The sequence below is a fragment of the Coregonus clupeaformis genome, chromosome 3, assembly GCF_020615455.1.
Source record: "Coregonus clupeaformis isolate EN_2021a chromosome 3, ASM2061545v1, whole genome shotgun sequence".
Classification (NCBI taxonomy): domain Eukaryota; kingdom Metazoa; phylum Chordata; class Actinopteri; order Salmoniformes; family Salmonidae; genus Coregonus; species Coregonus clupeaformis.
In genome coordinates this window covers 12,276,635-12,296,587 of record NC_059194.1, presented here as the reverse complement: position 1 = coordinate 12,296,587, position 19,953 = coordinate 12,276,635, and the positions used below count along the sequence as shown (strand labels likewise).

Below are 19,953 nucleotides of genomic sequence, written 5' to 3'. Positions count from 1 at the left end.
CTCTCTCTCTCAGGTTGTCAGCACAAACCCTGCTGCTGTTGATGTCCTAATTCTGACACCTATCAGCATTTTCATTAGTAGATCAGAGGAGTACAGACATAGTTCAGTAAAGTACTGTATATTCTCTGCATTTTGTATTTTTTTTAGGGTGCTCACGTTATACAAACCCCAGTAGACCCACTTGTGCCTCCGTCCCTCAAGTCGATTAGTGTCAACTTATTTAGCTAGCTAACTAATAGGATGATAGGGCCCTGTCTGAGGAGAGAGAGAGATATATGGAGAGACTAGGAGAAGGGGGAAGGAAGAGTGGGGGCAGAGTAGTGAGGAATCTGTGCCCCCATGGCTTCTTCTTAGGGAGCACACCCATAGGGAGTGGATGGGATTGATGAGTGGGAAAGCCCCTCAGGGGTGAACGATATGGAATATGTGAGGAAAGAGAGAGACTAGTGCCCTGCGGCTGTAATTTAGCTGCCTTGTGCCCCTCTGGTGCTAAAACCAGGAAAAATATATTTTCTGACCCATACTTTGCCCCCTACAGTCATGATCCCAAAACCAAAGACCCCTGGCCAACTAAACCCTCAAAATGGCCGCGAGGAAAAATACATGAAAGGCAAAAAAAAGACATTGAATGTAAAAGTTGAGTTTCCCCGCACTGATAACTTTCATGCTTAACTAGAGAATCAGATAATCTCCAGCCCTTAAAAAAAACATGGCTCATCCGTGTCTGCAAGGAATTAAGTAAAAGCTTCGATAATCAAAGGATGTGGGGGGGGTTGTTGGCCTGTATAGCTGTTTGCCTGTATGGCTGTTTGCCAGTTCTCCTGTGAGATACTAATGGTCCTCCAGAGCCAAAGCTAGCATGTAGTACATTATTTTATTTTTTATCCCTTTGACTGTGATTAAAGATAAAGGAATGGCGTTAATTTGATAAATGTTTCTTCTGCTCCTCTCCCTTCCCTCAACCGTTTATAGCTCGGCGATATCATCCATAGTCACTGCATTGGCAGATACTGTACAAGGGAAAGAATTAATAGTTCAAGATAACCGTTTGACAATAGGGGCCTATATATTTAGTGTAATATGATTTGATGATATTTTATCATTTTTCCTTAGTGTAATCCATTGGCAGGGTAGATTTCAGACCAAGGTATTCTTAGGAAGATTAGGAACAACATAGTCACTTTTTACAATATTAGCTCTCGTCTTAGTATCACTCAGCTAGACTCTGGTGATCCGTACAAAGACCTCTCCACTGTCTCACACCATAGCACAGCTACTGCTGGATGCCAGAGACACAACACGTTATGGAGTATCACAGCTCAAGTCCAGGAGGATAAATAGAAATGCAGGAAATGGACAAACAAGCTGGTAATCGAGTGCAGAAAGGAAGCATGTAACAGAGGAAGCCTGTGTATGGTGTGAGAGAAACCCAGAGCCTCACAGAGTGCTCTCCCTATATTGGTGGATTCCCACACTGGGACTTATAAGACGAGGGGTAGGGGGTTGTGTGTGTGTGTGTTTGTGTGTGCGTCCGTGTGCGTCCCTCTTTGTTCAGAGGTAACGGTACATCCCACTGTGCAAACGCCACCTTTACATGGCACCTGTGAGAAAAGTAAACATTTGCACTGTAAGCCTAGGGAACCCACAGGAGGGGAGTTTACCGCACTCCCCTTATCCCCTTTCACTCCTTCCTGTGTGCATTTAGCTTCCGAACACAAGAAAACATCACAATAAAAACACAAAAGTCAAGGCTTTGTATCCAGAGCCTGTGTTTGTGTCCTTTGGGGCAACTGCAGTGTGTTTTGCTGTAGTATGAGAAAGAGAGGCAAACTGCAGATCTGAGGTATTCTCATACAAACACATCTAAATGGCGGGGTGTTTTGCGAACGTGACTATTTGTTTTGCTCACACACATTTCCCTTCGGTAAACGGGGATACTGCATGGTCAGTGTTTATTTACTTACTGTCAATTAAGATGGATGTGTCTAAGCGTACCGTGGTTTCACTTCACTCGGAACCATTGTAGCTCTCACATCTAGTATGTGTTGCTGCTGTAACTTAGCTATCCTAATCCGTTCCTACATCTGTAAATATATAGGCTGCATCCCAAATGTCACCTTATTCTCTATATAGTGCACTACTTTTTACCAGGGCCCATAAGGAATAGGGTGCCATTTGGGACACAGACATAGTTCCTCAAGTCGATTAGCGTTAACTTATTTAGCTAGCTAATAGGATGAGAGAGAAAGAGAAAATTCTCTCTCTTGCCTTTTTATGATGATAGGGCCTTGTCTGAGGGGTAGAGGAAGATTTGATAGTGTGGCTGTGTTGATTCTGTCGAGCTTAGCCCCGGCCCCGTCATACACTTTAACTGTGTAATTAGACCGCTGGTAATGGTAGTACAATTCCATTTGGCTATGTCGTTACGTTTGTGCATGTGTAAGGGTCTTTCGGTCAATTCATTTAATAATTATGAACAGGCCCTCATTACTGACGAGCCCTTATGCAGCTTTACTGCCACAGACTCCCATTAAAGACAATGAGAAGACAGACATTGGCTGCATCCCAAATGGCACCCTATTTCCTACATAGTGCACTACTTTTGTCCAGGGCCCATAGGCCCACTATATAGGGGATAGAGTGCCATTTGGGACGCAAGCTTAGATGAAACATTAAGCCATTTTGTTCAGTGCTTCTCAATGCTTATTTTTCAACTGAGGGAGAAAATTGCCTGTAGCAAGAAGAAGAAGAAGAAGAAGAAGAAGAAGAAGAAGAAGAAGAAGAAGAAGAAGAAGAAGAAGAAGAAGAAGAAGAAGAAGAAGAAGAAGAAGAAGAAGAAGAAGAAGAAGAAGAAGAAGAAGAAGAAGAAGAAGAAGAAGAAGAAGAAGAAGAAGAAGAAGAAGAAGAAGAACCCAATAACAATAGTGACGAGGATCCATTTGCAATTCCAAACAGATATTTTGTCCTTATCCATTCTGCTATGGATGCCGGGCGGTGTGAAATAGCCTCCGTCATTCTGTTTATTACCAGTGGCGTTTATTTGTTTACTTATATTCTACATTCCAGGAGTGTGTATCCATCTCACTGAAAGAGATACAATCACCACCAGTGTTAATGAAAATACGATCACCACCAGTGTTAATGAAAAAATAGCTGGATCCCAAAAAAGCCCCTCTCTCTCTCTCTCTCTCTCTCTCTCTCTCTCTCTCTCTCTCTCTCTCTCTCTCTCTCTCTCTCTCTCTCTCTCTCTCTCTCTCTCTCTCTCTCTCTCTCTCTCTCTCTCTCTCTCTCTCTCTCTCTCTCTCTCTCTCTCTCTCTCTCTCTCTCTCTCTCTCTGTCTCTTTCTTTCTCTGCCTCTATCCCTCTCTCTCTCTGTCTCTCTCTCTTTCCCTGCCTCTATCTCTCTCTTTCTCTCTCTCTCTTTCTTTCTCTCTCTCTCTTTATCTCCCTCTCTCTATATCTCTTTCTTTCTCTGCCTCTATCCCTCTCTCTGTCTCTCTGCCTCAATCCCTCTCTCTCTCTTTCTCTCTCTCTCGCTATCCCTTTTACTCTGTCTCTCTTTCTCCACATAATATTCTTCATGTACATCTTTTTAATTGTCTCCAATAATGAGTTCCCTAGACCTGTCAGTATCCAATAATGAGTTCCCTAGACCTGTCATTATGCATCTTTTGGAGGCGCTGGCATTTTTCGGAGAGGCTTGTGAAATAATTACGTCCAGCTAACCAATAGGTGGCGAACTCACTAATCATTGTTCATTACTGTTTGACACTGCAGAGGCAGCAGTCCAACTCTACATGCAGCTAGACTCCCCATGCAGATAACATGCAGATACAGTACACACACACACTTTAACATGTGCAGGCATGCCGACTCACTCGCAGGCATGCACACACTCAGGCGTACACACACACACACACACACACACACACACACACAGCCCCCCCCAGGCCCCCCCAACCAACCAGTCACCATGCTGGACTTCAACACCAGCACACTAAGCCAGATCCCCTTCAATCCACATACCTTAAACAGCAGTATCCCCTCCCAGATGAAAACGGAAGTGGAAGAAACTTCCCTATTGCCTTCCTATCTCAACATCATGCCACCTCTCTGCCCTACCCATAATGTTTTGGGGTAAAACGCTGGCAAATTATCCCAGTAGAACAGCCGTGCGTGAGGCCACGTGATCCTGAGCTAACAACTTCCTAATTGGCTCTGCAGCCCATTCCCCACGATTGAGAAGGTTCCCTGTGGGGAAAAGGAAGCAGGAAAAAAAACCTGACTCCCTCATAAATAACTTTCGTACACATTTTTTCATTCACTTATTGGGCTCTCTTTCTGGAGCGAGGCTGCGAGAAGTAAGGAGGGTGCATGAAAAAGGAAGACTGAAAATGTGCAAGTGTAGCTAGAGATAGCGGTGGTTTGAGAAAATGGAGGGAAAATCAGGCAGATGGGGCGGTTGCTAAGTGCCTACATTTGGACACCATGACACTTCGGCTAGAATTTAAACTCATTTCACCATACCTGTCCTATATTAATGTTTTCCTCTATAGCAGAATCCTGCTCTGTGCTCTCCCAAGTCTGAGCACCTGTGTTTCCTTTGAGCTGGATAAACACCCCCAGGTGCATAATGTACTAGCGCACAGGTCTGTGCCAGTTTCTATCCTTCTACTGCTCTCTCACTCTCTCATTCTCCATCCTTTTGTGTTTTCTCTATCTCTGTCTATAGGCCTATCTTTCATTCTCTCTCAATTAAATTAAATATAATTACATTTCTTCACAGGTCCGTACCAGTTCCCACTACCTTTCTCTCACACACACACCCTCTCTTTCTCTCTCTTCCTTTCCCGACCTCCAACTCCCTCCCTCTTACACTCATTCCCTCGCTCCCTCCCCCCCACTGTTTCTCTATGACACTTTTTCACATAAGCTCCCCCTCTCCACTACTCTAGAACCGTGGAACCAGGAACCATTAACTGACTGGCAGTAGTGAAGAACGAACATGACCCCTTCCACTTCCCCTGCCAGAGATTCGGATGTGTCGTTAAACTGTGGAAGTCAGCAAAGAAACATCAACATTAATTCCTCCGCTAAATGATCCTGCTGAATAATGTATGAGGTTACAACGATATGTAGAGTAAACACCCCCCCCCCACACCTTCCACCTTTGTCAGCCTAATTGCTCTTTCTATCTGCCATTCAAGCACCTCAGAAGTCGGCCGCCAACGAATACTGCCGCCGACGAATACTGCCAGACAGACATGGCTAGGCCTACTATCAGGCAATAATATTACCAGAGCCTTGTATCAAAGGCTAGCCTTGGCTGGGAGGGATCCCTCAACATTAGCACCGGGACTTCAAAGGAAAGTACTGAGGTGTTATTCACACAGATCTGAGGGCTCTTGTCTGAGAGTGGGCATAATGCTCTGCTTGGTGTAAACACACACATACACACTTAGAAATTGAATTAATTCTACATTTCACATTTACATTTTGGTCATTTAGCAGACACTCTTATTCAGAGCGACTTACAGTCAGTGCATTCAACTAAGGTAGATAAACAACCACATATGACAATCAATGCCAGTAAAAGGTTTCCGTTACTGAGAACGGTGTTGTGGTTGAAGTGTTCTGATGGTTGTGTCAGACAACTTTGAACATGATCACTGCCAGTTCAATTCTTATTCTATGGACACACTCACACACACACACACACACACACACACACACACACACACACACACACACACACACACACACACACACACACACACACACACACACACACACACACACACACACACACACACACCAACACACACACACACACAGAGGTCTGAGGCGTTAAGTTGCTCCCGAGTGGCGCAGTGGTCTAAGGCACTGCATCTCAGTGCTAGAGGCATCACTACAGACTCTGGTTCGATTCCAGGCTGTATCACAACCGGCCGTGATTGGGAGTCCCATAGGGCGCCGCACAATTGGCCCAGCGTCGTCCGGGTTTGGCCAGGGTAGGCCGTCATTGTAAATAAGAATTTATTCTTAACTGACTTGCCTTAAAATAATTTTAAAAAAGAAGTAGGAGTGAGCATTATGTACCTCTAAAGGTGCTCTGGTTGGCGGTGTAAACAGTAACACACAAGCTTTTACCAAGGATCTGATGGGAATTCTTATTCTAACACTAAGGGATGAATGATGAGTAACACACAGACTTTCCACACACCTTTTCTCCTACCTTGGTCAGGCAGCTGGCAGACGTTGGGGGGCACAGTCATATTGAGCACATCGTTGACAGCCGTGTCTATGTAGTGGCCTCTCTGGACGTCGTGCTCACTGTCCGTCTGGTCGCTCTCCTCGTGCCCGCTGTCCTTCAGACTATTGCCCTCCAGGTCCTTGAATGTCGATGTGCTACAGAGGGAAGGAGGGAGGGAGAGGGGGATGAGAGGAGGAGAGAATGTTGATTTACTGTCACATCAACTTCTATCAGATATTCTCTCCTTCATCACCTCTCTCCCTCCATCTCTCTCTCTCTTTGTATATAAATTTTTTGCTCTCTCCTCCTTGACTCCTAAATGAATGTGTCTCTCTGCATCCTTCTCTCTCACACATCTCTCAAGGCACTGGAAACGTTGACACAAGGAGAGAGATGATAGGCATCTTCAGGAGGACTCCTCTTAACTCAGCTGTCTAGAAGGACACGACTTCACAGCCTTCCACATTTTATTTCTGCAGGGAACAGAACCTTGCTACTTCTGCAGTAATCGGAGGGTGGTGATTGTGATGTTGGTGGTGGAGGCACAGATAAACTCTGTTGGGGCTTTTTGGGATTAAGAGGCCATTTTTTTACTCGGCTGATAGCGGAGCAGAGAGGCTGCAGGCTGTTTCTAAAAGGGACAGTGTGGATGCCGATGCACTGACTTCAAGGGCATCGCTAGTGTGAACCGTCGTGTCTTTAAAGACCCACTCTGGATATTGACAGCCGTTTTTGATCATTTAAATTGATGAGATTATTATATACCCATTGATTCATTAAGAATATAACTTGTAAATGCCTCATGAGGCCCATCCCTCAGCTTTATAGCAAACCAAGTGTCAGGGCTGACGTTCTGTTGTTTTTCCAAAAAAGGAGTGGGCCTTTAAAATGGGATGCAATCACTCTCTACTGTTCAATCAAAGGGGTATAGAAAATGTGCATGTACAGTATGTGCACAGATTGCGGCTGTCTTGATTGGGGCTTGCAGCCAATAGAGGCAGGGGACAAAGGCCATCAGCGGCTGTATAGTATATGCATGATTTCCGTTCATTTGACTGCCACCCCATTGAGGGAGGGGTAAATGTATACATGTACATCAACATGTAGCAGAGTGAGAGAATGAAAGCTAACGAAAGAGAAGAGAAGAGAAGAGACGAGAAGAGAAGAGAAGAGAAGAGAAGAGAAGAGGAGAGAAGAGAAGAGAGGGACAGAGAAGAGAAGGAAAGACAAAAGAAGGAGGGAAGGAAAGAGAAGAGAGGAGAAGGAAAGAGAAAATAAGGAAAGAGAAGGAAAGAGTAGAGAGGAGAAGGAAAGAGAAGAAAAGAGAAGAGAGGGACAGAGAAAAGACGGAAAGACAAAAGAAGGAAGGAAGGAAAGAGAAGAGAGAAGAAGGAAAGAGAAAAGAAGGAAAGAGAAGGAAAGAGAAGAGAGGAGAAGGAAAGAGAAGAGAAGAGAAGAGAAAAGAGGGAAAGAGAAGAGAAGGAAAGACAAGAGAAGGAAAGAGAAGAGAAGGAAATAGAAGAGAAGAGAAAGAGAAGAGAAGGAAAGAGAAGAGAGGAGAAGGAAAGAGGAGAAAAGAGAAGAGAGGGACAGAGAAGAGACGGAAAGACAAAAGAAGGAAGGAAGGAAAGAGAAGAGAGGAGAAGAGAAGAGAAGAGAAGAGAAGAGAAGAGAAGAGAAGAGAAGAGAAGAGAAGAGAAGAGAAGAGAAGAGAAGAGAAGAGAAGAGAAGAGAAGAGAAGAGAAGAGAAGAGAAGAGAAGAGAAGAGAAGAGAAGAGAAGAGAAGAGAAGAGAATAGAAGAGAAGAGAATAGAAGAGAAGAGAAAGAGAAGAGAAGGAAAGAGAAGAGAAGGAAAGAGAAGAAAATAGAACAGAAGGAAAGAGAAGAAAATAAAAAAGAAAAGAGAAGAGAAGAGAAGAGAAGAGAAGAGAAAGAAAGAGAAGAGAAGGAAAGTGAAGTGAAGGAAAGAGAAGAGAAGAGAAGAGAAGAAAAGAGAAGGAAAGAGAAGAGAAGGAAAGAGAAAAGAAGAGAAGAGAAGAGAAGAGAAAGAGAATAGAAGGAAAGAGTAGAGAAGGAAAGAGAAGGAAATAGAACAGAAGGAAAGATAAGAAAATGAAAAAGAAAGAAAGAGAAGAGAAGAGAAGAAAAGAGAAGGAAAGAGAAAATAAGGAAAGAGATGAGAATGAAAGAGAAGAGGAGGAAAGAGAGGATAAGGAAAAAGAAGAGAATGAAAGAGAAAATAAGAGAAGAGCAGAGAAGGAAAGATAAGACAAGGAAAGAGAAGAGAAGGAAAGAGAAGAGAAGGAAAGAGAAGAGAGAAGAGAAAGAGAAGAGAAGAGAGAAGAGAAGAGAAGAAAAGAAAAAGAAAAGAGAAGAAGAAGAGAAAGAAAAGAAAAGAAGAGAAAAGAAGAGAGAAGAGAAGAAAAGAGAAGAGAAAAAGAAAGAGAAGAGAAGAAGAAGAGAAGAGAAGAGAGAGAAGAGAAGAGAAAGAGAAGAGAAGAGAAGAGAAGAGAAGAGAAGAGAAGAGAAGAGAAGAGAAGAGAAGAGAAGAAAAGAAAAGAGAAGAGAAGGAAAGAGAAAGAGAAGAAGGAAGAGAAGAGAAGGAAAGAAAGAGAAGAGAAGAGAAGAGAAGAGAAGAAGAAGAAGAAGAGAAGAGAAGAGAGAAGAGGAGGAAGAGAGAAGAGAGAAAGAGAAGAGAAGAGAGAGAAGGAAAGAGAAAGAGAAGAGAAGAGAAGGAAGAGAGAAGAGAAGAGAAGAGAGAAAGAAGGAAAGAGAAGAGAAGAGAAGAGAAGAGAAGAGAAGGAAAGAGAAGAGAAGGAAAGAGAATTGAAAGGGAAATAGGAGAAGGGCAGAGAAAAGGGAAGAGAAGGAAACAGAGAAAGGGAAAGAGAACGGGAGAGAGGGCGAGAGTAAGAGAAGAGAAAGAGAAAAGAAGGAAGAAGAAGGAAGAGTGAGAAGAGAAGGAAAGAGGAAAAGAGAAGTGAAGAAAAGGAAAGAGAAGAAAATAGAAGAGAAGAGAAGGAAGAGATGAGAATGAGAGAAAATAAGAGGAGAGAAGTAGAAGGAAAGAGAGGAGAGAAGGAAAAAGAAGAGAAGGAAAGAGAAGAGAAGAGAGAGAAGAGAAGAAGAAAGAGGGAGAGAAGAGAGGGAAAGAGAAAAGAAGGAAGAGAAAGAGAAGGAGAAGAGAAGAGAAGAGAAGAGAAGAGAAGAGAAAGAGAAGAGAAGAGAAGAGAAGAGAAGAGAAGAGAAGAGAAGAGAAGAAGAAGAGAAGAGAAGAGAAGGAAAGAGAGAGAAGAGAAGGAAAGAGAAGAAAGAAGAAGAGAAAGAAGAGAAGAGAAGAGAAGAGAGAGAGAAGGGAAGAAGAGAGAAGGGAGAAGAGAAAGAGAAGAGGGGAAGAGAAGAAGAAGGAAAGAGAAGAGAAGAGAAGAGAAGGAAAGAGAAGAGAAGGGAAAGAGAAGAAGGAAAGAGAGAGAGGAGAAAGAGAAGAGAAGAAGGAAGAGAAGGAAGAGAAGAGAAGGAGAAAGAGAAGAGAAGAGAAGAGAATAGAAGAAGAGGAGAAGAGAAGAGAAGAGAAGAGAAGGAAGGAAAGAGAAGAAAGAGAAGAGAAGGAGAAGAGAAGAAAAGAGAAGGAGAGGAGAAGAGAAGAGAAGAGAAGAGAAGGAAAGAGAAGAGAAAGAAAAGAAGAGAGAGGAAGGGAAGAGAAGGAAAGGGGAAGAGAAGAAAGGAAAGAAGGAGAAGGAGAAGAAAGAGAAGCGAAAGAGAAGAGAAGAGAAGGGAAAGAGAGAGAAGAGAAGAGAAGAGAAGAGAAGAGAAGAGCAGAGAAGAGAAGAGAAGAGAAGAAAAGGAGATGAAGAGAAGGCAGAGAAGAGAAGGAGAATACAAGGAAGAGGAAGGGGAATGAAAGAGAAGAGAAGAGAAGAGAAGAGGAAGAGAAGAGAAGAGAATAGAAGAGACAGCAGGTGGGAAGAGATTAGAAGAAAAGAGGTTATAGCAGGAGGAGAAGAGAAGGAAAAGACAAAAAAAGAAGGAGGGAAGGAATTGAAGAGAAGGATTAAAGAGAAGAGAGGAAGAGAAGAGAAGAGAAGAAGAAAGAAGGAAAGAGAAGAGGAGAGAAAAAAGAGAAGACAATGAAAGAGAAGAGAAGAGAAGAGAATAGAGAGAGAAGATATGAAAGAGAAGAGAATTGAGAAGAGAGTAGAGAAGGAAGGAGAAGAGAAGGAAAGAGAAGAGAAGAAAGAGAAGAGAAGGAAGAAGAGTTAGAAGAAGGAGATGGAAAGAGAAAGAGAAGTGTTAGGAGAGAAGAAAGAAGAGAGGAAGGAAGAGGAAGAGAAGAGAAAGAGAAGAGAAGAGGAGAGAAGAGAATGAGAAGGAAGAGTAAGAGAGGAGACTTAAAGAGAGCATCAGGAAGAGCGGTAGTAGAGGAGAGGACAGAGAAGGGAGGAAAGAAAAGAGGGGGAGGGAAGGGAAGGGAAGAGAGAGGAGAATTGGAAGAGAAGAGAGAAGAGGGAAGAGAAGGAATATAGAAAAAGAAAAGTTCCGAAGAGAAGGAGAAGAGGAAGACAATGGAGAAGAGAAGAGGAAGAGAAGGGAATAGAAGATGAGAATGAAAGGGAAGAAGAGAATGCAGAGAGAGAATAGAGACGGGAGCGGAGCAGGCCGAAGAGAAGAGAAGGGAAGAGAAGAGAAGGAAGAGAGGAGGCTGGTGCGAGAGAAAGGAAAGGGAAGAAATGATGGAGAAGAGAAGGAAAGAGAAGAGAAGAGAGAAAAAAGAGAAGATAAGAAAGAGAAGAATAGAGAGAAGAGGCAAGGAGAGAAGGAAAGAGAAGAGAAGGAAAGAGAAGAGAAGGAAAAGAGAAAGGAAAGAGAAGAGAAGGAAAGAGAAGAGAAAGAAAGAGAACAAGAAGAGAATAGAATGCAAAGAGTGAGAAGAGAAGGAAGAGAGTAGAAAAGAGAAGTGAAGAAAAGGAAAGAGAAGAAAATAGAAGAGAAGAGAAGGAAATAGATGAGAATGAAAGAGAAAATAAGAGGAGAGAAGAGAAGGAAAGAGAGGGAAAGAGAAGAGAGGAGACGGAAATAGAATAGAAGAGAATAGAAGAGAAGGAAAGAGAAGAGAAGAGAAGAGAAGGAAAGACAAGAGAAGGAAATAGAAGAGAAGAGAAAAAGAAAGCGAAGAGAAGGAAAGAGAAGGAAAGACTGAGAAGAGAAGGAAAGAGAAGAGAAGAGAAGATCAGGAAAGAGAAGTAAAGAGTGAGAAGAGAAGGAAAGAGAAGTGAAGAGAAGAGAAGATAAGAGCAGGAAAGAGAAGAGAAGGAAAGAGAAGAGAAGGAAATAGAAGAGAAGAAGGAAAAGAGAAGAGAAGGATATAGAAAAAAAGGAAAGAGAAGAAAAGGAAAGAGAAGACAAGACAAGGAAAGAGAACAGAAGAGAAGAGAAGAGAATAGAAGAGAAGAGAAGAGAAGAGAATGAAAGAGAAGAGAATGAAAGAGAAAATAAGAGAAGAGCAGAGAAGGAAAGAGAAGACAAGGAAAGAGAAAATAAGGAAAGAAAGGAAAGAGAAGAGAAGGAAAGAGAAGAGAAAGAAAGAGAACATAAGAGAAGAGAAGGAAAGAGAAGAGAAGGAAAGAGAAGAGAAGGAAAGAGAGGAGAAGAGAAGAGAATAGAAGAGAAGAGAAGAGAATAGAAGAGAAGAGAAGAGAAGAGAAGAGAAGAGAAGAGAAGAGAAGAGAAGAGAAGAGAAGAGAAGAGAAGAGAAGAGAAGGAAAAGGGAGAGAATGAAAGGGAAGAAAATGATAGAGAAGAGAATGAAATAGAAGAGAAGAGAGGAAAAGAGAAGACAAGGAAAGAGAAAATAAGGAAAGAGAAGAGAAGGAAAGAGAAGTGAACGAAAGAGAAAAGAACGAAAGAGAAGAGAAGAGAAGAGAAGAGAATGAAAGAGAGGGAAAGAGAAGAGAGGAGATGGAAATAGAATAGAATAGAAGAGAAGAGAAGGAAAGAGAAGAGAAGAGAAGAGAAGGAAAGACAAGAGAAGGAAATAGAAGAGAAGAGTAAATAGAAAGCGAAGAGAAGGAAAGAGAAGGAAAGAGTGAGAAGAGAAGGAAAGAGAAGAGAAGAGAAGATCAGGAAAGAGAAAATAAGGAAAGATAAGGAAAGAGATGGGATGAGAAGGAAAGAGAATAGAATAGAATAGAAGAGAAGAGAAGAGAAGAGAAGAGAAGAGAAGAGAAGAGAAGAGAAGAGAAGAGAAGAGAATAGAAGAGAAGAGAAGAGAAGAGATTAGAAGGAAAGAGAAGAGAAGAGTGGGACAGAGAAGAGAAGGAAAGACAAAAGAAGGAGGGAAGGAAATCGAAGAGAATGAAATTGAAGAGAAGAGAGGAAAAGAGAAGAGAAGGAAATAGAAAAAAGGAAAGAGAAGAAAAGGAAAGAGAAGACAATGAAAGAGAAGAGAAGAGAAGAGAATATAAGAGATGAGAATGAAAGAGAAGAGAATGAAAGAGAAAATAGGAGAAGGGCAGAGAAGGAAAGAGAAGAGAAGGAAAGAGAAGAGAAGGAAAGAGAAGGAAAGAGAAGAGAAGGAAAGAGAAGAGAAAGAAAGAGAACAGAAGAGAATAGAATGAAAGAGTGAGAAGAGAAGGAAAGAGTAGAAAAGAGAAGTGAAGAAAAGGAAAGAGAAGAAAATAGAAGAGAAGAGAAGGAAATAGAAGAGAATGAAAGAGAAAATAAGAGGAGAGAAGAGAAGGAAAGAGAGGGAAAGAGAAGAGAGGAGACGGAAATAGAATAGAAGAGAATAGAAGAGAAGGAAAGAGAAGAGAAGAGAAGGAAAGACAAGAGAAGGAAATAGAAGAGAAGATAAAAAGAAAGCGAAGAGAAGGAAAGAGAAGGAAAGACTGAGAAGAGATGGAAAGAGAAGAGAAGAGAAGATCAGGAAAGAGAAGTAAAGAGTGAGAAGAGAAGGAAAGAGAAGTGAAGAAAAGAAAAGAGAAGAGCAGGAAAGAGAAGAGAAGGAAAGAGAAGAGAAGGAAATAGAAGAGAAGAAGGAAAAGAGAAGAGAAGGATATAGAAAAAAAGGAAAGAGAAGAAAAGGAAAGAGAAGACAAGACAAGGAAAGAGAACAGAAGAGAAGAGAAGGAAAGAGAAGAGAAGGAAAGAGAAGAGAAGGAAAGAGAGGAGAAGAGAAGAGAAGAGAAGAGAAGAGAAGAGAAGAGAAGAGAAGAGAAGAGAAGAGAAGAGAAGAGAAGGAAAAGGGAGAGAATGAAAGGGAAGGAAAGAGAACAGAAGAGAAGAGAAGGATAGAGAAGAGAAGGAAAGAGAAGAGAAGGAAAGAGAAGAGAAGGAAAGAGAAGAGAAGGAAAGAGAGGAGAAGAGAAGAGAAGAGAAGAGAAGAGAAGAGAAGAGAATAGAAGAGAAGAGAAGGAAAAGGGAGAGAATGAAAGGGAAGAAAATGATGGAGAAGAGAAGGAAATAGAAGAGAAGAGAGGAAAAGAGAAGACAAGGAAAGAGAAAATAAGGAAAGAGAAGAGAAGTAAAGAGAAGTGAACGAAAGAGAAAAGAAGGAAAGAGAAGAGAAGAGAAGAGAAGAGAAGAGAAGAGAAGAGAAGAGAAGAGAAGAGAAGAGAAGGGAAGAGAAGAGAAGGAAAGAGAAGGAAAGAGAAGAGAAGGAAAGAGAAGGAAAGAGAACAGAAGAGAAGAGAAGGAAAGAGAAGAGAAGGAAAGAGAAGAGAAGAGAAGGAAAGAGAGGAGAAGAGAATAGAAGAAAGGAGAAGAGAAGAGAAGAGAATAGAAGTGAAGAGAAGAGAAGAGAAGAGAAGAGAAGAGAAGGAAAGAGAAGAGAAGAGAGGGACAGAGAAGAGAAGAAAAGAGAAAAGAAGGAAAGAGAAGGAAAGAGAGGAGTGGAGAAGGAAATAGAATAGAATGATAGAGAAGAGAAGAGAAGGAAAGAGAAGAGAATGAAAGAGAATATAAGAGAAGAGAAGGAATGGAAAGAGAAGAGAAGAGAAGGAAAGAGAAGAGAAGGAAAGAGAAGGAAAGTGGAGAGAAGAGAGGGACATAGAAGAGAAGAAAAGAGAAAAGAAGGAAAGAGAAGGAAAGAGAAGAGTGGAGAAGGAAATAGAATAGAATGATAGAGAAGAGATTAGAAGGAAAGAGAAGAGAATGAAAGAGAAAACAAGAGAAGAGAAGGAAAGGAAAGAGAAGAGAAGAGAAGGAAAGAGAAGAGATGGAAAGAGAAGGAAAATGGAGAAGAGCAGGAAAGAAGAGAATAGAATAGAAAAGAAAGAAAGAGAAGACAATGAAAGGAAGAGAAGAGAAGAGAATAGAATAGAAGAGAAGAGAAGAGAAGGGAAGAGAAGAGAAGGAAAGAGAAGGAAAGAGAAGAGAAGAGAAGGAAAGAAAAGAGAAGAAAGAAGAAAAGAGAAAAGAAGGAAAGAGAAGGAAAGAGAGGAGATGAGAAGGAAAGAGAATAGAAGAGAAGAGAAGAGAATGAAAGAGAAGAGAGGAGAACGAAAGAGAAGAGAAGAGAAGAGCAGGAAAGAGTAGAGAAGGAAAGATAAGGAAAAAGAAGAGAAGGAAAGAGAAGAGAAGGAAAGAGAAGAGAAGAGAAGAGAAGAGAAGAGAAGAGAAGAGAAGAGAAGAGAAGAGAAGAGAAGAGAAGAGAAGAGAAGAGAAGAGAAGAGAAGAGAAGAGAAGAGAAGAGAAGAGAAGAGAAGAGAAGAGAAAAGAAGAGAAGAGAAGAGAAGAGAAGAGAAGAGAAGAGAAGAGAAGAGAAGAGAAGAGGAAGGAGAATAGAAGAGAAGAGAAGAGAAGAGAAGAGAAGAGAGGGACAGAGAAGAGAAGAAAAGAGAAAAGAAGGAAAGAGAAGGAAAGAGAGGAGAGGAGAAGGAAAGAGAATATAATGATAGAGAAGAGAAGAGAAGGAAAGAGATTAGAAGGAGAGAGAAGAGAATGAAAGAGAAAGTAAGAGAAGAGAAGGAAAGGAAAGAGAAGAGAAGAGAAGGAAAGAGAAGAGAAGTGAAGAGAATGAAAGTGGAGAAGAGCAGGAAAGAAGAGAAGAGAATAGAATGGAAGAGAAGAGAAGAGAAGAGAAGAGAAGAGAAGAGAAGAGAAGAGAAGAGAAGAGAAGAGAAGAGAAGAGAAGAGAAGAGAAGAGAAGAGAAGAGAAGAGAAGAGAAGAGAAGAGAAGGAAAGAGAGGAGAAGAGAATAGAAGAAAAGCGAAGAGAAGAGAAGAGAAGAGAAGAGAAGAGAAGAGAAGAGAAGAGAAGGAAAGAGAAGAGAAGAGAGGGACAGAGAAGAGAAGAAAAGAGAAAAGAAGGAAAGAGAAGGAAAGAGAGGAGTGGAGAAGGAAATAGAATAGAATGATAGAGAAGAGAAGAGAAGGAAAGAGAAGAGAATGAAAGAGAAAATAAGAGAAGAGCAGAGAAGGAAAGAGAAGACAAGGAAAGAGAAAATAAGGAAAGAAAGGAAAGAGAAGAGAAGGAAAGAGAAGAGAAAGAAAGAGAACAGAAGAGAAGAGAAGGAAAGAGAAGAGAAGGAAAGAGAAGAGAAGGAAAGAGAGGAGAAGAGAAGAGAAGAGAAGAGAAGAGAAGAGAAGAGAAGAGAAGAGAAGAGAAGAGAAGAGAAGAGAAGAGAAGAGAAGAGAAGGAAAAGGGAGAGAATGAAAGGGAAGAAAATGATGGAGAAGAGAAGGAAATAGAAGAGAAGAGAGGAAAAGAGAAGACAAGGAAAGAGAAAATAAGGAAAGAGAAGAGAAGGAAAGAGAAGTGAACGAAAGAGAAAAGAAGGAAAGAGAAGAGAAGAGAAGAGAAGAGAAGAGAAGAGAAGAGAAGGGAAGAGAAGAGAAGGAAAGAGAAGGAAAGAGAAGGAAAGAGAAGAGAAGGAAAGAGAAGGAAAGAGAACAGAAGAGAAGAGAAGGAAAGAGAAGAGAAGGAAAGAGAAGAGAAGGAAAGAGAGGAGAAGAGAATATAAGAAAAGAGAAGAGGAGAGAAGAGAAGAGAAGAGAAGAGAAGAGAAGAGAAGAGAAGAGAAGAGAAGAGAAGAGAAGAGAAGAGAAGAGAAGAGAAGAGAAGAGAAGAGAAGGAAAGAGAGGAGAAGAGAATAGAAGAAAGGAGAAGAGAAGAGAAGAGAAGATAATAGAAGAGAAGAGAAGAGAAGAGAAGAGAAGAGAAGAGAAGAGAAGAGAAGAGAAGAGAAGAGAAGAGAAGAGAAGAGAAGAGAAGGAAAGAGAAGAGAAGAGAGGGACAGAGAAGAGAAGAAAAGAGAAAAGAAGGAAAGAGAAGGAAAGAGAGGAGGGAGAAGGAAATAGAATAGAATGATAGAGAAGAGAAGAGAAGGAAAGAGAAGAGAATGAAAGAGAATATAAGAGAAGAGAAGGAATGGAAAGAGAAGAGAAGAGAAGGAAAGAGAAGAGAAGGAAAGAGAAGGAAAGTGGAGAGAAGAGAGGGACATAGAAGAGAAGAAAAGAGAAAAGAAGGAAAGAGAAGGAAAGAGAAGAGTGGAGAAGGAAATAGAATAGAATGATAGAGAAGAGATTAGAAGGAAAGAGAAGAGAATGAAAGAGAAAATAAGAGAAGAGAAGGAAAGGAAAGAGAAGAGAAGAGAAGGAAAGAGAAGAGAAGGAAAGAGAAGAGAAGAGAATAGAAGAGAAGAGAAGAGAATGAAAGAGAAGAGAGGAGAACGAAAGAGAAGAGAAGAGAAGAGCAGGAAAGAGTAGAGAAGGAAAGAGAAGGAAAAAGAATAGAAGGAAAGAGAAGAGAAGGAAAGAGAAGAGAAGAGAAGAGAAGAGAAGAGAAGAGAAGAGAAGAGAAGAGAAGAGAAGAGAAGAGAAGAGAAGAGAAGAGAAGAGAAGAGAAGAGAAAGAAGAGAAGAGAAGAGAAGAGGAAGGAGAATAGAAGAGAAGAGAAGAGAAGAGAAGAGAAGAGAGGGACAGAGAAGAGAAGAAAAGAGAAAAGAAGGAAAGAGAAGAAAGAGAGGAGAGGAGAAGGAAAGAGAATATAATGATAGAGAAGAGAAGAGAAGGAAAGAGATTAGAAGGAGAGAGAAGAGAATGAAAGAGAAAGTAAGAGAAGAGAAGGAAAGGAAAGAGAAGAGAAGAGAAGGAAAGAGAAGAGAAGTGAAGAGAATGAAAGTGGAGAAGAGCAGGAAAGAAGAGAAGAGAATAGAATGGAAGAGAAGAGAAGAGAAGAGAAGAGAAGAGAAGAGAAGAGAAGAGAAGAGAAGAGAAGAGAAGAGAAGAGAAGAGAAGAGAAGAGAAGAGAAGAGAAGAGAAGAGAAGAGAAGAGAAGAAAAGAGAAGAGAAGAGAAGGAAATAGAAGAGAAGAGAAGGAAAGAGAAGAGGAGGAAAGAGAAGAGAAGGGAGGAGAAAGAAGGAAAGAGAAGAGAAGAGAAGGAAAGAGAAGAGAAGTGAAGAGAATGAAAGTGGAGAAGAGCAGGAAAGAAGAGAAGAGAATAGAATGGAAGAGAAGAGAAGAGAAGAGAAGAGAAGAGAAGAGAAGAGAAGAGAAGAGAAGAGAAGAGAAGAAAAGAGAAGAGAAGAGAAGGAAATAGAAGAGAAGAGAAGGAAAGAGAAGAGGAGGAAAGAGAAGAGAAGGGAGGAGAAAGAAGGAAAGAGAAGAGAAGAAAAGAGAAGAGAAGAGAAGAGAAGAGAAGAGAAGAGAAGAGGAGAGAAGAGATGAGATGAGATGAGAATGATAAAGAAGAGAAGGAAAGAGAAGAGAAGGGACAGAAAGAGATTAGAAGGAAAGAGAAGAGAATGAAAGAGAAAATAAGAGAAGATAAGGAAAGAGACGAGAAGAGAAGTAAAGAGAAGAGAAGGAAAGAGAAGAAAAGGAAAGAGAAGAGAAGAGAGGAAAAGAGAAGAGAAGGAAAGAGAAAAGAAGGAAAGAGAAGGAAAGAGAAGAGAAGGAAAGAGAAGGAAGAGAAGAGAAGGAAATAGAAGTGAAGGAAAGAGATGAGAAGAGAAGAGAAGAGAAGAGAAGAGAAGAGAAGAGAAGAGAAGAGAAGAGAAGAGAAGAGAAGAGAAGGGAAGGAAAGAGAAGAGAAGAGAAGGAAATAGAAGAGAAGGAAAGATAAGTGAAGGGAAGAGAAGAGAAGAGAAGAGAAGAGAAGGAAAGAGAAGAGAATGAAAGAGAAATAAGGAAAGAGATGAGAAGGAAAGAGAAGATAAGGAAAGAGAGGAGAAGGAAAATGTAGAGAATGAAAGAAAAAATAAGAGGAGAGAAGAGAAGGAAAGAGAAAAGAAGGAAAGGTAAGGCAAGAGATGGGATGAGAAGGAAAGAGAAGAGAAGAGAAGAGAAGAGAAGCGAAGAGAAGAGAAGAGAAGAGGAGAGAAGAGAAGAGAAGAGAAGAGAAGAGAAGAGAAGAGAAGAGAAGAGAAGAGAAGAGAAGGAAAAGGGAGAGAATGAAAGGGAAGGAAATAGAAGAGAAGAGAGGAAAAGAGAAGACAAGGAAAGAGAAAATAAGGAAAGAGAAGAGAAGGAAAGAGAAGTGAACGAAAGAGAAAAGAAGGAAAGAGAAGAGAAGAGAAGAGAAGAGAAGAGAAGAGAAGAGAAGAGAAGGGAAGAGAAGAGAAGGAAAGAGAAGGAAAGAGAAGAGAAGGAAAGAGAAGGAAAGAGAACAGAAGAGAAGAGAAGGAAATAGAAGAGAAGGAAAGAGAAGAGAAGGAAAGAGAGGAGAAGAGAATAGAAGAAAAGAGAAGAGGAGGGAAGAGAAGAGAAGAGAAGAGAAGAGAAGAGAAGAGAAGAGAAGAGAAGGAAAGAGAGGAGAAGAGAATAGAAGAAAGGAGAAGAGAAGAGAAGAGAAGAGAATAGAAGAGAAGAGAAGAGAAGAGAAGAGAAGGAAAGAGAAGAGAAGAGAGGGACAGAGAAGAGAATAAAAGAGAAAAGAAGGAAAGAGAAGGAAAGAGAGGAGTGGAGAAGGAAATAGAATAGAATGATAGAGAAGAGAAGAGAAGGAAAGAGAAGAGAATGAAAGAGAATATAAGAGAAGAGAGGGAATGGAAAGAGAAGAGAAGAGAAGGAAAGAGAAGAGAAGGAAAGAGAAGGAAAGTGGAGAGAAGAGAGGGACATAGAAGAGAAGAAAAGAGAAAAGAAGGAAAGAGAAGGAAAGAGAAGAGTGGAGAAGGAAATAGAATAGAATGATAGAGAAGAGATTAGAAGCAAAAAGAAGAGAATGAAAGAGAAAATAAGAGAAGAGAAGGAAAGGAAAGAGAAGAGAAGAGAAGGAAAGAGAAGAGATGGAAAGAGAAGGAAAATGGAGAAGAGCAGGAAAGAAGAGAATAGAATAGAAAAGAAAGAAAGAGAAGACAATGAAAGGAAGAGAATAGAAGAGAAGAGAAGAGAAGAGAAGAGAAGAGAAGAGAAGAGAAGAGAAGAGAAGAGAAGAGAAGAGAAGAGAATAGAATAGAAGAGAAGAGAAGAGAAGGGAAGAGAAGAGAAGGAAAGAGAAGGAAAGAGAAGAGAAGAGAAGGAAAGAAAAGAGAAGAGAAGAAAAGAGAAAAGAAGGAAAGCGAAGGAAAGAGAGGAGATGAGAAGGAAAGAGAATAGAAGAGAAGAGAATGAAAGAGAAGAGAGGAGAACGAAAGAGAAGAGAAGAGAAGAGAAGAGCAGGAAAGAGTAGAGAAGGAAAGAGAGGGAAAAGAATAGAAGGAAAGAGAAGAGGAAGGAGAATAGAAGAGAAGAGAAGAGAAGAGAAGAGAAGAGAAGAGAAGAG

General features: G+C 41.0%; 1 protein-coding gene across 6 annotated transcripts in view; it reads right to left on the bottom strand.

Moving 5' to 3' along the window:
• The window catches only part of LOC121540670 (protocadherin-19-like), a 112,187-nt gene that overhangs the window by 28,143 nt on the left and 64,091 nt on the right, over window positions 1-19,953 (bottom strand). For 3 of the 6 annotated variants that reach the window (XM_041849678.2, XM_041849713.2, XM_041849695.2), the window contains exon 4: window positions 6,224-6,408. In XM_041849678.2, the coding sequence (XP_041705612.2) occupies window positions 6,224-6,408 (185 nt within the window). The remainder of the gene's footprint in view (window positions 1-6,223; window positions 6,409-19,953) is intronic. The other 3 variants (XM_041849687.2, XM_041849703.2, XM_041849723.2) reach the window with 1 other exon arrangement.